This window comes from Empidonax traillii, unplaced genomic scaffold (assembly GCF_003031625.1).
Source record: "Empidonax traillii isolate 1590-97213 ecotype Southwest subspecies unplaced genomic scaffold, ASM303162v1 scaffold1733:size90430, whole genome shotgun sequence".
NCBI lineage: Eukaryota > Metazoa > Chordata > Aves > Passeriformes > Tyrannidae > Empidonax > Empidonax traillii.
The window spans coordinates 49,948-64,340 of record NW_020956926.1 but is presented as its reverse complement, the minus strand read 5'-3'; the positions used below and the strand labels follow the sequence as shown (position 1 = coordinate 64,340).

The 14,393-nt window shown below is 47.4% G+C and overlaps 2 protein-coding genes across 5 annotated transcripts in view; both read right to left on the bottom strand.

Moving 5' to 3' along the window:
* Positions 1 to 3,352, bottom strand: part of SLC4A5 (solute carrier family 4 member 5) — a 29,286-nt gene extending 25,934 nt beyond the window's left edge. The window contains exons 1-2 of the mRNA XM_027908506.1: positions 3,280 to 3,352; positions 1,875 to 2,066 (exon numbers count right to left, since the gene is read on the bottom strand). Of these exons, the coding sequence (XP_027764307.1) occupies positions 1,875 to 2,066; positions 3,280 to 3,352 (265 nt within the window). The remainder of the gene's footprint in view (positions 1 to 1,874; positions 2,067 to 3,279) is intronic.
* The window catches only part of LOC114070890 (tetraspanin-15-like), a 49,041-nt gene that overhangs the window by 4,599 nt on the left and 30,049 nt on the right, over positions 1 to 14,393 (bottom strand). For 2 of the 4 annotated variants that reach the window (XM_027908510.1, XM_027908507.1), the window contains exon 8: positions 9,017 to 9,509. In XM_027908510.1, the coding sequence (XP_027764311.1) occupies positions 9,264 to 9,509 (246 nt within the window). In that variant the 3' untranslated portion in view covers positions 9,017 to 9,263. Of the gene's footprint in view, positions 1 to 5,793; positions 5,807 to 9,016; positions 9,510 to 14,393 lie in introns of those variants that run through there. The other 2 variants (XM_027908508.1, XM_027908509.1) reach the window with 2 other exon arrangements.

Genomic DNA, 14,393 nt, shown 5'->3' with positions numbered 1-14,393 from the left:
CAATTCCTGCAATTCCTGCCCTGTGATTTCAGCCACGGTGGATCCAAATGGAGCCCAAATCCACGGAACCAGCTCAGCATCAACCCTGGGAATGTTTGGGTTATACGGGAGAGATTTGGGATATTTGGGATAATTCTCCACACACAAGACCCCACATTTCCTTGGGAAATGGGACAGGACAGACCAGCTGGAAGGATTTAAACCTCCTTTAGTCCCAGGGCCACAGAGCCCTTCACAGCCCTGCAGTAAAACCTGACCTGGAGATGCTTTTCCAAACTGAAATTCCCACTCTGGCTTAAAGTAGAATAATTAAAAAAAAAAAAAAAAAAAAAAAAAGAGGGATAAAATTGGGGATGGGGGAATTTGGTGCTGCTTGGGGTTTGCAGGACTAAGCCTGATTTAAGGCTCCAGCACTTTAACCATCGGCTGTCGTGGCCCCTCTGGCTCCATAGCAGCCTTTCCCTGGCTTTTCATGGATCAGAAGGATCCCCATCTCCCAAAAAAAGAGAGGAGATCAGGGTGCACATCCCGCGGGATTAGATGCTCCTTTCCTTTTCAGGAAACCTGCAAAGCTGGGAGACCTTTTACCCTTCCCAACATCACCTTTTCCACTTCCCCCTCTGCTGGGGAACAACAGGGGCCGAGAATTCCCCCCGGATATTTTTAGGGATGAGTTTTGGAGCTCTGGGCCCTGAGCTCCCTTGCGAGCTCCCAGGCTGCTTTTACAAGGGGGGAAAGTTGTTTTTACGAGGGAAAAACAAAGTTTAAACCCCCCAGCCCTGGAGCTTTTCCCCCCTCCTCTCCTGCTCCCCCAACGGCGGCTGCCACGAAACGCCGGGAAAAAAAAAAAAAAATCCTACCTGGAGTTGTTTCCACTTTTTCCCCCATTTCTTCCCGGCCAAACCAAACCTTCGCTGCTCGGTACCAAAAACCACCAAACCCCCGAACTTCCTCCTTTATCCACTCAGGCTTGTTAAACTCCCGAGGCTTAAGGAGCAGATTACAGAGAATATAAAGCACTTTCCTTTCCCTTTGGCTCCCATGACGGGAAGTTACCAAATCAAACGGGATGCGAGTGGGAGAGGTGAGATCCCTGCGAGGCAGCGGGATGGAGAGAGGGAGAAAGGGGAGGGGGAAACGCTGGGAGGGCAGAAATCACGGCTTCGGGGTTATATCCTGCAGGGTTTTCCTTTCCCATCGGGAAGGAGGTGGGAAAATCCTCTCCGAGCTCAGAGCGGAATTTTTTTGGTTTTTTTTTTTTTCCAGAGGAAAACTAGCCCAAATAAGGAGGATTTCTGAAGTTTTTTCGAGTGATTTTTCTCTGCAAAATGACTTTTCTTGCCCCAAACCGGCCCAGGGTTTTATCCCAGTGGCATTTACCGCCTGTGGAAAGGAAGGGATGTGAAGCTCCCGCTCCCACCAAAACTGCGAGTGGAGCCCGATGCAAACAAAAACTTCTCCCCACGCCCTAAAAAAACCCTGGAAAACTTTTCCTCCCGTAGGGAAAAGCGGAGCCCGGCTCAGCTGAGCCGGACCTAAACCCGGAACGCAGGTTTCTATAGGAAGAGGGGGGGTTGTGGAAAAAACCCACCCCGAGGGCTCTGCAGCCGCTTTGCTGCGCGAAATGTTAATCTGCGCTTTAATCCCAAAGCAGATTTAACGAGACCGGCCAAAGCCGCGGGCAAAAAGCCCGTCGGGAACAAGGTGTGATGCCCGAGGTTTGTCTGCGCTCCTGGAGCGCCGATTTCCTTCGTGGGCAGCTTCCCAGGGGAAAAAAATAAACCTGGGAAGCTCCGCGCGTCGCGGGGTTGGGGTTTAATGAGCGACGCTCCAAAGGCTCTCCCGGTTTTTTTGGGGAGCCGATGGGCACTCACTGGTCCTGCTGGCGTTGTCGTTGCCGCTCTCGTAGCAGCCGTGGCCGCCGTCGTCGGTGTCCGAGTGGTCCTGGCGCTCGAAGTGCCGCTCGCTCTCGCTGCGGTCCCGGCTGGAACCGGGAGATCTCCGGCGGCGCCGCTTCCTCCGGTACCCCCGCGGCACCGGCACCCCGATGTAGATGGAGTGGTAATCTAGGGAGGAGGGGGAGAGCTCGAAAAGCACGTCTGGGATGTGTAACAACAAGAAAATTTACTTTCTGGTTAAAGCTTCCCGTATAAAAAACTCGCGATTAAAAAAAAGCCCCGTCTTCCCAAGCGGGCAGTTCATTCCATGGGATGTGCTGGATTCTAGAGGACTAGGAAAAAGATTTTAAAAATTCCAGTTTGAAAAGCAACGTTCACTCACTCTCCAGTTTAAAAAAAAAAAAGGAAAAAAAAACAAAACAAAAAACAAACAAACAAACAAACAAACAAACAAACAAAAAAAAACAAACAAAAAAAGTTCTTTTTTCCAGTTAAAATTTCCAGTTATAAACCTTGCAGGTAAAAAAAAAAAAAAAAAAAAAGCCACGGAGATGATTCCCAACTTCCCATCAGGAGTAAAGCACACAGGAGTTTATTGCATAGGATGTGCCCAGTCCAGAGAGAGGAGGAGGGGGGAAAAAAACGGAGCTGGGATTTCTCATTTGCAGTTATGAAAAAAAGAAAAGTTCACATTCCAGTTAAAAAACTTCCACTTTACAAAGCCAGGGAGATGATTCCCACCTTCCCAGCAGGATCAAAGCACACAGGGGGTTGTTCCATGTTGTGGATCGAGAGAGGGGGACAAGGTTTAAAAATCAGATATGGGATTTCTCACTTCCCATGAAAAAAGAAAAATTCACTTTCTAGTTAAAACTTTCAGTTAAAAAAAAAAAAGCCCAGGGAGATGTTTCCCATCTTCCCACCAGGATTAAAGCACATGAAAGTTTGTTCCATGGGATGTGCTTGGATCTAGAGAGGGGAAAAGTTTAAAAAGCAGACCTGGGATTTCCCATTTCCAGTTTAAAAGAAGAAAAAGGATCACTTTCCAGTTAAAAATTCCAGTTAAAAACAAAAACAAAAACAAAAAACACAAATCAGGGAGACGTTTCCCATCTTCCCACCAGGTTTAAAGTTTATTCCATGGGATGATCTGGAGAGATCTAGAAAGGGGGAAATGCTTTAAAAAGCAGATCTGGGATGTGCCACTTCCAGTTACAAAAATAAAAGTTCACTTTCCAGTTCAAAACTCCGGTTTCAAAAGTCAGGGAGGTGTTTCCCATCTTCCCACCTGGCTTAAGGCACCCAGGAGTTTATTCCATGGGAGATCCGATGGATCAGGCGGCAAGGGAAGCCCTTGGAGCATTCCCAAGGTTTCACTCACCTTCCTCATCCTCGTATCTCCTCCTGGAGCTGCTGAGCCCCCTCTCGCTCATCCCATCCTCATCTTCCAGCATGTTCCCTCTGCTCGGGGAGAGCTGAGCCGAGGCAAGGAGAAAGGAGAGAGAGGTTTTCAGGGATGTTGGACAGGGGAAGAGCCTCTCTGTGGAAATCACACACGGGATCCTTCCCGGCCGGGAGAGCCGGGACTTCCCAATGGAAGCAGCGGGGACCCTCTGGAATGTCCTGGCTCGGTGAGCTCAGCCCTGCCTGTGCCAGCCCTGCCTGTGCTCCACCTCCACTCTCCCCCAGGCTGAAGAAAACCGGGATAAATTCGGTCTCCAGGCTCCGATTCCTGCTGCTCAAAGCAGGGTGTTGGAGTGGGGGGGGAGGGTGAAGCGCAGGGAATTTTTATGGAGATTTTATGCCACAACCACGGACACGAGCTCAGCTCATCGAGGTTATTTGCTGCCAATAAACACCCATTTGATGTTTTCTGGGGTGGACCTGCCCAGATAGAAGGGATTTTTCAAGGCTAAAAGGGGTTTTGCAGACGCAGACTTGGCTTTCCTGAGCACAGATTTTCCACCCTACGCTTCCAGATCCCTTTCCTCTTTATCTCCCCACCCCCCACAAACCCCGCAAGGAGTTCCTTCACATTTTGTCCCGGCTGTTAATTACTCCCCTAATTATCTGACCTCCAGTGATTGCCTTTCACACTTGACTGGGGCGGCAGAACGGTTACTATTCCTGGCAGCCCGGTCGATGCCTCCCAAAGTCACTTTGAGAGTGATCAGAACCAGCCTCGCCGTGTCCCCCGTTCCAGCTCGTGGAATCCATGGCAAAATCGCACCATTATCCATCTATTTTAGGGAAGAAAAACCCCAACTCAAGGCAAAGAGGTTCAAAATGTCAAGCAAACAGGGTGTGAACCTAAAAAAAAAAAAAAAGCTGGAAGGGCCCAGGGGTGCCCAGGTTGGCTCTGCTTTGCTTCCTGATTTATTGTCCCATTTTCCCCCAGGCAAAGACCATCTTTGTCCCAATCAGCGTTCCAGCCTTAACCCAGCTGATATTTAAAGGCACCTCTTGATTGAAAAAGATTTGGGATTTTTTTTTTACCCCCCTGACACTTTCTTATTTTAGGGACAAACTCCTCTGGATGGGCAACTGTGCCCCAAATCTGGGTGTACCAACAGCAGCCTTGGCTTCCCGAAAATAACATTATTGGGATAATTCTGAGGGGTTTGGTAAGGTGGTGGTGGCAGGAAAAGCAACAAAATACACCCCCCTCCCCTCTCCAGGCTTCAGGCAGAAATATTTTTGCTCCAAAAGTGACTTTCCAAGAGAGGAAGTTTCACAACATCCCCCAAGAGATTCCATCAGTGGCAGGTTGGGGGGTGATGGACAGAGCTAAAGGACCCTGCAAATGGGATAATATTGGGATGAAATAGGAGGGGTTTTTTTGCAGCCTGGGCTGGCTGGTCAGAGTTTTACCACATCTCTGCTGGGCAGCAAAAATAACCCACCGGATAAACCCTTTGATAGGAGAAATTAAACCTCCTGGTTAATTATGGTTGATTTATGAGGGTAATAAACCCCGGGGGGTTTTCCCTCTGATATTTTACACATCGAGCTTCCCCCTCCCACCCCCAAATTCCTACATCCAAACACAACATGGAGTAGAACTACTGGAAAACCTGATTGTAAGTGGAGCAGGAAGAAGAGGAGGGAAAGAAAGAAAAGCGCTCTCACCTCTCCCAGTCAAACCCAGTTCTCCCCCTCCCCAGCTCCCAGTTCCGCAAAAAACGAGTTTCCCCCTCAAGAAACTCACCTTGAACTCCCCAAATAAAGAGGTTCAGAGGGAGGACGGGGCTGGCAGAGGAGAGTCAGGGGTGCTGGTGGCAGCGGGAGCCCGGATTGCCTTGGGATGAAGCTGCTCTTCCCACCATCCTATCGACGGCCGACTGCCAACGCCCCGCAGCTCCCGGCTCCAAATGTATTTTGGGCCCCATCAGAATCGACTTTTTGGGAGCAGAGGAGCATCATGGGACGCAGAGAGACCTCGGGAGAGGCCGGGACACCAAACCAGCTGAGGTCCTGCCCTGCACGGGGCTGTCACACCACCGGGGACGTGGAAAATCCGAGCTGGCCCTGCCCAACCTGCGGGATTTGTGTCTTCTGGGGCTGTTGGGGGGCATTTTGTTCCTGGGTTTTGGCTCAGCTCCCGGGGATTTGGGGAGGGAACTGCTGTTGTGTCTTTTCCCGGTGCAATTCTGTGATTTTAAGGAGGGAATTCCTCGGGGAATCGCAGAGGAGCATGGCTGAGGTGCTCCTGAAACCCCGCTGGGAACAGCAGGCTCAGCCCCTGGGGCACCAAACGCTGCTTGGGGGAGAGTTTAACACCTGGAATCCTTTTGCAATTCCATGTTTTGCTGACCACGAGCGAATTCAGTGCCATGAAGAGCAAACTCAGGGCCAGGGGAGCTCTCCCAGCTCTGCTTCCCGAGCTCTGCTCCCATTCCACGCTCGGCCTTGGAACGGGGGTGTCAATAAATCTACACCGACCAGCTCCTGGCTCCTCCTCAGCAGAGCTGGGCTCGTTGTCAGGCGGGAAAAAAGACCTGGGAAAATCAGATTTTTGGCCTGAAATCGTCTCTGAACTCGGGGTTTTTCTCTCCCCTCCAGGGGGTTATTCCATGGCACGGTCCAGAGTCTTGGAACAATCAAAGCAAAACCTGTTTGGTGCTTTATCCCTGCTCCGGTTTTCTTCCCAGCTCCTGTTTTGGTGGATTTGCTCTTCCATGTGGAGCAGGGGCAGGTCTAGAACAAGGCCAGGTTTAAGAACAAGGCCAGGTCTGGAGCAGGGGCAGGTCTGGTCTGAGTCAGCAGCACCTCCAGGATTTCATGGGAATTCGGGAATGTCTTTGGCATCCCCTTGGTTTGGAACAACGAGCACGTTGGGATGTCGGGGAAACCTTTTCCAAAGGGAATCGACATTTCCCTGCTCTCGCTTTAAATCCACCTTTCCCACTTCCCAGGCATTTACAGCCCAGCTGTCCATGGGAATCGTGGATCTGCCCCCCCCAAATCCCGGGATTAATCCCGGGATGAGACCCGAGAGCTGCTCCCATCCCTGCTGGGCTCCAGGAAAAGGGAATCCGGGTGCTGGGGCTGCTTGTCCAGGGAAGAAAGGGAAAATAAAGGGAATTCACCTTTTTTATTTCCCTCTAATTACACGGAAATTTATTGGAATTTATTTGAATTTCTCAGCTTGGATTTCTGATGGTTTTATTAAACCCCTCATGGAGAGAGGGAGGAGAAGGAAGAAAAGCAAAATTCCATGAGCTGAGTGAAGGCAGGAGTCCTGTTCTTCCTGAAATATCCGGCTCATCATGTTTTTCTGGGCTGCAGATTTTACCTCCTTCATTGCAAAAACTCCCCACTTTTAGTAATGGCATTATTATTATTATTATTATTATTATTATTATTATTATTATTATTAATAATAATAATAATAATCTATTGACAATAATGGATTCTTATAATAGTGTTAAATTCTTATACTATAAATAAGTTATTATAATAATAACAACTATAATAATGATAATAATAGTGATGATGATTATGATTATAACAATTATGATAAACATAAAATCATTCTAATAAATTATTATAATAATAACAATTATAATGATTAGTATAATAATGGTTGTTATTATATTATTATGATAATAATAATATATTACTGTTAATATTATTATATTATTATAACAGGCTAAATTATTATGATATTAATAAATTATTATAATAATAATTATCATTACAGAGATTATGAAAATGTACTAGGTTAATGTAAAATGCTAAACTATTATAATATGAATAAATTATGATAATAATAGTGATTATGAGTACTATGATAGTTATGAAGATAATAATAGTAAATTATTATAATAATGTTAAATTCTTATATTGCCAATAAACGATTATGATAAGAACATAAGAATAGTGATGATGGTTCTGATGATAACAATTATAACAAAAATTATTCTAATGAATTATTATAAATTATAAGAACAGTAATGATGATTATAATAAGGGTGATTGTGGGGATAATAACAATTTTATTGACTAATAACATTATTAATATTATAATTATTATTATAGTAATTATATTGTATTTATATTAATATTTATATATTTATAATAATTATTATTCATTTTATCAATGTAAAATGCTACATTATTATAATAGCAATAAATTCTGATAATAACAATAACAAACAGACTGTGAGCATGATAATAATGTAGATAATAATATTAGATTATTATAATACTGTTAAATTCCTACAATAATAATAAATTAAGATCATAACGATAATGATGATGATAATAATAGTGATGATGATTATGATGATAACAATTATTATAACATTTTATTCTAATAAATTATTCTAATAACATCAATAAAAATGGTCATTATAACTGCGATTATTATAGTGGCACTAATAATATTAATCTTAATATGTTATAAAAATGCTGAATTATTACTATCTGAATATATTATGGTGATACAACAATAATTAGGATTATAATGATAGCTATGATAATGATTGTATTAATATTAATAAAAGGGATATCACTAGATTAATCTAATGATGCATCATTATTATAAATAATAATGATTATTATAATAATGGTTACATGATGAAAATGAGACTATTGATAATAACAGTAATAATAGTAATAATAGCAATAATAAAATAAAAATAAAAATAAAAATAAAATAAAAATATAATAATAATAATAATAATAATAATAATAATAATAATAATAATAATAATAATAATAATAATAATAATAATAATAATAATTTAAAAAAAACGTAATCTCCTGCTCAGCTCCATTTTCAACGGGAAAAAAACCAGTTCCAAAGGTGTTTTTTCCAGGCCTGTGCTGGGGAATGTTTCCCATTTCATCACAAAAGCGGAGCCCGGGGTCGGTCACAAGAGGGAGACACAGCCCTGCAGTCCAACATTGGCTCCCTCCCTTCCCTGCTCCAAGTTCATTCCCTGCGTTTGGCTCCCGGCTGCTTTTTCGGGAAGCTTTGCCACGGGTGGGTTTACCCACAGCAGAGGGTTTCTCTGCAGTGTTTTTTTTTGGAGGGGGTAAAATCACATCTATTTTTGCAATTCCTCGATTTTCCCCCTTCCCAGCCCGGTCGAGGTTGGATAAAACCAGCTCTTGAATTCCCAAGGGATGCAGGAGGAGGGAATGGGCTCAGCAAGCTGGGCTGAAAAAAGGGAATATTGGCAGAGGGAATTCCTTCCCTGGGCACTGGGGGGGTTGGAATCACGTGGAAAACCCTCCCTGGTTCCAAAATTCCAACATTTTGACATCCCAACGTCCTTTTCCTTGCCTGGGAAGGAAAACTGAAGCCCCAGTTGGTGGAGAAGAGCTGGGAACCTTCGGGAAGGGGGGCTGTGATCCAGGAGATGGAAGCTGTGCTTCCCTGGCATTCCTGGAAAAGCTCTCTGGCAAAGCTGCTCCAGTTTTTCCTTCTTTTCTGCCTTCCTGGAGCTTGGGCCCACCTGGGGAGCTCTCAGCAAGCCACGATTTCTCAGGAAAATGGGATAATAGAACCCTAAAGGACCCCCCAGAGCACAGGGAATGTTCCACCCCCTCCCCAACAGCCCGACCAGAGAGCGGAGAGTGGAAACAACTTTGCAAAACACCACAGAATTCACATTTATTGTATAAAAAAACCCCCCAAAACAACCTGAACCCCAACCAGGAGCTGCACAAACACTTCCAAAATGCCAAGCAGGAGGACCCTGGGGAGCTGCAGCGCCCGAATGGTGGAGTTTGGAACCTTCCAAAGGTTCCAAAACTTCCCTTTCTCCCCAAAGCACCTCCAGAACCCTGAGAAGATAAATCACATTATTCCCACTCTCACCGCCACCTCCAGAGCTCGCTGAGTCCTCCAGCTCCTCACACCTTGCTGTGGGAAGCTCTGGCTTCCTCCTGCTCCTCCTCCTCCTCCTCCTCGTTCCCAGGGTTGACAGGGATGTAACCCCCTTCCCTGGGCAGGCACCAGCACCAGCCGGCGCCGCTGAGATCCACCACCCCGAAGCTGAAATCCCGCAGCTCCAGGAGCCTGAAATCCACCGTGTCCAGCTTGGAGTAGATCTCGTTGAGCTTCTGCCAGTAGAGCCAGGCCATCACCAGCCCCACCACCTGCGAAACAGGGAGGGTCAAAACCGCCTCGTGGTCACGCAAATCCCGTTCGGGAATTTCCCCGCTCTGCAACCTCCTCCTCGTCCTGAATCCCAAGGGGTTGTCTCTGGGTTGGGAGTTTTTCATGGAGCAGCCCCAAAATGCTGTGTTTTAGCAGCAGGAAAGCTGCCTCGGGATCATGTTAAAGAAGCAGTGGATTTGAGCTGCTCCAAGGAGGTTTCTTAAAATCCTGGGAGCACCCTCCTGCTCTTGGAGGTGGGAAAATTGCCGGTCATGGAATGGTTTGAGTTGGGAGGGACCTTAAACCCACCCAGTGCCACCTCCTGCCATGGGCAGGGACATCTTCCACTAGCCCAGGTTGCTCCAAACCTTGTCCAGCCTGGCCTTGGACACTTCCAGGGATCCAGGGGCATCCACAGCTTCTCTGGGAATTCCATCCCAGCCCCTCCCCCCCCCCTCACAGCCAACAATTCAGCCACCACTGACCCCTGTCCCCAAGTGCCACATCCACAGGGCTGTTCAGTGCCCTCAGGGATGGGGACTCCACCCCTGGACAGCCTTTTCCAGGAAGGAATTTCCCCACTATCCAACCTGCCCCTCCCCTGGCACAGCCTGAGGCCGTTCCCTCTCCTCCTGTCCCTGTTCCCTGGGAGCAGAGCTCGACCCCCCTTCATCTCCCCCCTCCTGGCAGGGACTGCAGAGCCAGAAGATCCCCCTGAGCCTCCTTTTCTCCAGGATGAGCCCCCCCAGCTCCCTCAGCCCCTCCTGCTGCTCCAGCCCCTTCCCTTCCCTGGGAACAATCTCCAGCCCCTCAATGTCTTGTCACCAGGAGCCAGAACCTCCCCAGGATTTTGGGTGTCCCACCAGTGCCCAGCACAGGGGAGGATCTGCCACCCAACCAACAGCCTCCCTACACTCATTTACTGCCCAAATCCATCTCCAAATCCCCTCTTCCCTGACAGAGGGATGGGGATCAGTTGGACATCACCAGGAGTGTTGCCCAGGTCCAGCCCTTGCTGAAAATAGGACATTCCTGCAAGGCTGGTGTCATACAGGTCATTCCAATTTCCCTGCTGGCTGGGCAGGGAATTCAAAATGAGGCTTGAAATCTTCAGGAGGGCGGTGAGGAAGGGGGAGGATTTTCATCAGAGCAGGATTTCAAGCAATTTGCTTTGATTTCACCTGATGGGCCTTCACTGCAGGGGCTGGAAACATCAGGACAAGTCGTGGCCAGGAGTGATTTGCAGCTCAGACACTGAGGGGGAAATGGGGCAACTGGAGCACTGGCAACACAAACTGCACCTCCTTTCCCCACCCTGAGCACTGATCTGTAGGATCATTATTCCCTACAGGGAATTTATTCCCTGCAAGCCCCAGACCACGGAATCGTGGAATGGTTTGAGTTGAAAAGGAATTTAAAGCCCATCCAGTGCCACCCCCTGCCACGGGCAGGGACACCTTCCACCAGCCCAGGGTGCTCCAGCCTGGCCTTGGACACTTCCAGAGATCCAGGGGCAGCCACAGCTTCTCTGGGAATTCCAGCTTCTCATCCCCCAAAACTCCCAAAGTTTAGACACAGATTATAGATGAGATGGAGAAGGACAAGACCATCTTCAGCCTCAGGGCTTTTCCTCCCGATTTTGAGGCTGCAAATGGGCACTGCAGGACCATTTGTTACATCAAAGAGTCGATAAATAACCAGCCCCACCTGACCCATCCATCACCTGGAAACTCCTGCACAGGTTTCGGAGCTGAAAAATATTATTAATCATCCTTCTGGGCCCTTAGTGGATTCCTGAAACAGCCTAGAAAGTGGGAACATTAGGGGAAGATAAATGGGGATGAGAACAAAGGGTTGTAAACACAAATTAGGGACCATTTTGTGCCACACCGGGAAGGGAAAAGTGTTTGCTGCAGAAAATGGAGTTAAAAAAACTGATCAGAGAAGTGTCACCCAGAGAGCTGAAAGGGTCCCCCACTGAGCTGAAAGGGTCACCCAGAGAGCTGAAAGTGTCTCCCGCTGAGCTGAGAGTGAAGGGCCAAACAAACATCCCCGGGGTTGATGAATTTGCCTTTTGAAGATGGAAAAACTCCACCAAGGGCTTGGCCTCGTGCAGGGGTCACCCCAAACCAGCTCAGCATCGATTTTCCCTGCCTGAATTCACCTGCAGGTGGATCCCAAGGGATCAACAGCTTCAACAAGTCAGAAGAAGGGGAAAAAACCTCCCGACACTGAGCCCTTCCTTGGAGGTCTCAGCTGGATCCTTCCCCATTCCCGAATTTTTCCCAGATTGCTTCCCTGATTGCACCCACTGATCCTCAGGTCAGTGCTTGTTTTCTGTTCCACCTCATCCCTGATTAATGCCAGGATTAATCATCTGAAGAACAAGCAGGATGTGGGAGCCTGGGGGGTGTTTTGGCTCCCAGGGCTTTCCCAGAAATTCGGGAAAGATGGGAATGCTGTGTTTGTGCCACCAGGGCTCTTTTGCTGGGAAGGACAACTGCAGGGATGCTGGCAGCGAAACTGGAGCCTGGGACTATCTTGGAATCTCCTTGTGTTATCCAAGTGGCCTGGAATGAGGTTATCTAGCAGCTCCTGGGAATTCTGGGGATGGATCCGTCTCTCTCCATGAACTGGGAGAGCCCAGAGATGCTGCTCCCCCCTCCCCGATAATGAGATTATCCTAATCCATATTCAGCAGCAAAGCCTTCAAGGATTTAGGAAGTTTTAAGATATTCTTTAAATGCATGTCAGGCTTTGCATTATTTACTGTTATTAACTCGTCACCGTGGGCAGATTGAAATCCCCAGCGAGGAGAACCCCCCGGAGTGACAGCTTGGAAAGCAAATGTGTCACTTTTCCCTCCCTAAACCAAACAGTGGTTTGTGTTTAGGGTGCTTTTCGCGCCCTACAAGGCCACCCTGCAGAGCCAGACGGGTTTGGGGACATCACCCCTCCTGCTCAGGGGTGTCCTGGTGAAATTGGGGATCTTCTGGAGGGAATAAAACCAGCCCAGGTCCTGCAGAATCCCGACAACCCTCGCCCTCCTCTTGAGTTATAAGCCAGCCTCCATCCCAGCTTGCCTCTAAATATCCCCTCTCCCTTAATGAGAAGAGAAAAAGCTGTCAGGAATATCGATGGATCCAATATCTCCAGCACCAAGGGCCCCGTGTTTTCCAGAAGTGAGGAGAATTTCGATGCCAACGCTCATTTTATTGCTCTGCAATATGAAGGCAGGAGTTGCTGCACAGGGACATGGTAACAAAATGCATCAAAGAGGAGGCTGAAAACATGAAAAAAAAGCTGCTTTTCCTCCCAGCCCTGGGATGGTAATTCAGCCCCAAGCGCCGGGGAGTTGCTGTTTGAGGGTCATTATGAGTCAGAAAATTGCCTGCTCTTCCTGAATGGAATTCGGGAAGCTGCTATGGCCTTGGGAGGTCTCAGCTCTGCCTCTGCCTGTGCTGGTTTGGGGGGGATTTCAATGCCCAGGGCTTGCAAAACCAAGATTTTTGGGGGTGCAAACCCATCAAGTCGCTGCTCTCACGGGGTGCCAATAAATCCAAAGACCTCTGGATATGCAGGGAATCCATAAAGAGCAATAAACAATCCACTGGGAAATCCCAAGGAGTCCCTGCCCGTGGCACTGGTTGGAATGAGAGGGTCTTTAAGGACTTTTCCAACCAACACAGCTTGCCCAGAGAAGCTGTGGCTGCCCCTGGATCCCTGGAAGTGCCCAAGGTCAGGTTGGAGCACCAATCTGGGATAGTGGAAGGTGTCCCTGCTCATGGAAAGGGGTTGGAATTCGATGGTTTTTAAGGTTGGGGCTTTTCAGAGCTCTCAGAAGCAGCTCAGCCCCTCCATGGGCATTTCCCTCCCCAACCAAAGCAGGATCCCTCTGGATTTTGCTTCACGAGGGCAAAAAATAAGGATGGGGAAGAGCAAGCCGAGGATGCTCAGGAGCCCTGGCAGGACGAAGCACATCCCTCTGCACCACAATCCCAAAAAAACCCAAAAAAACCTCTGCAGCCCAAGCAGGCCAAACTTCCTGCCAGGAAACCCTTTTCCATGCAAATCCCTCCAGGTCTGGGGGGGGCTGGCAAACCTGGATCCCCCTCACCAGAATTACTGCCTCATTTTCAGGCTTTCCCAGCGCTAACGAAGTAAAGAAGCAAAGCATTTCTCTTTTATTGACTTTTCCTCCCATAAATTGGTATTTATAGAGCAGCCTCTCGTCGGGGTCACGGGCTGGAGATGGAAAAAAATCCCTTTGATTCCCCTTTTTCTACTCCATTAAGCACATGTCAGCCACTTGAGAACACAGCAGCCCCTGGAGCCACGGGGATATTAAAAAGCAAACAAAACCCAAATTAATCTTGCAAAGGGAAAAAAAGGGGAACTTTGGTGGATTGGATGCCCTTTGCACAAAGGAACATTTACCATCTCTGGCAGCGGGAGATGAAGATGCCAAAGCTGCAAAACACCTCTTGAAAGTCTAATTTTGCATGTTTTTATTTTTTATTTTTTTTTTAAGGGAATGAAATAGTTGATCTTGTGGATTTATACTCAGAGGAGGGAACATCTACCCCTGCACTGACAATCCATTACTCTGTGGATGCTCCCAGAGCAGAGCTCTGGAGATGGATGGAATTACAAAGCGAAACAGAGGTAGAAACAATTCACTCTGCTCCACAGAGTCGGTGGATTTTAACCCTTGACAGGGACCTGCCAGGGATTTTTTTGTTTTTCCCTTTTAATTGGACTTGTATCACTTTCTGCTTCTTTAGGATTGGGAAAAAAAAAAACAAAAAAAAAAAAAAAAACAACAAAAAAACCCCAAAACCCCAAGTCTTTTCTAGGGGAAAAAAAAAAGGGTTGTGGAGTTT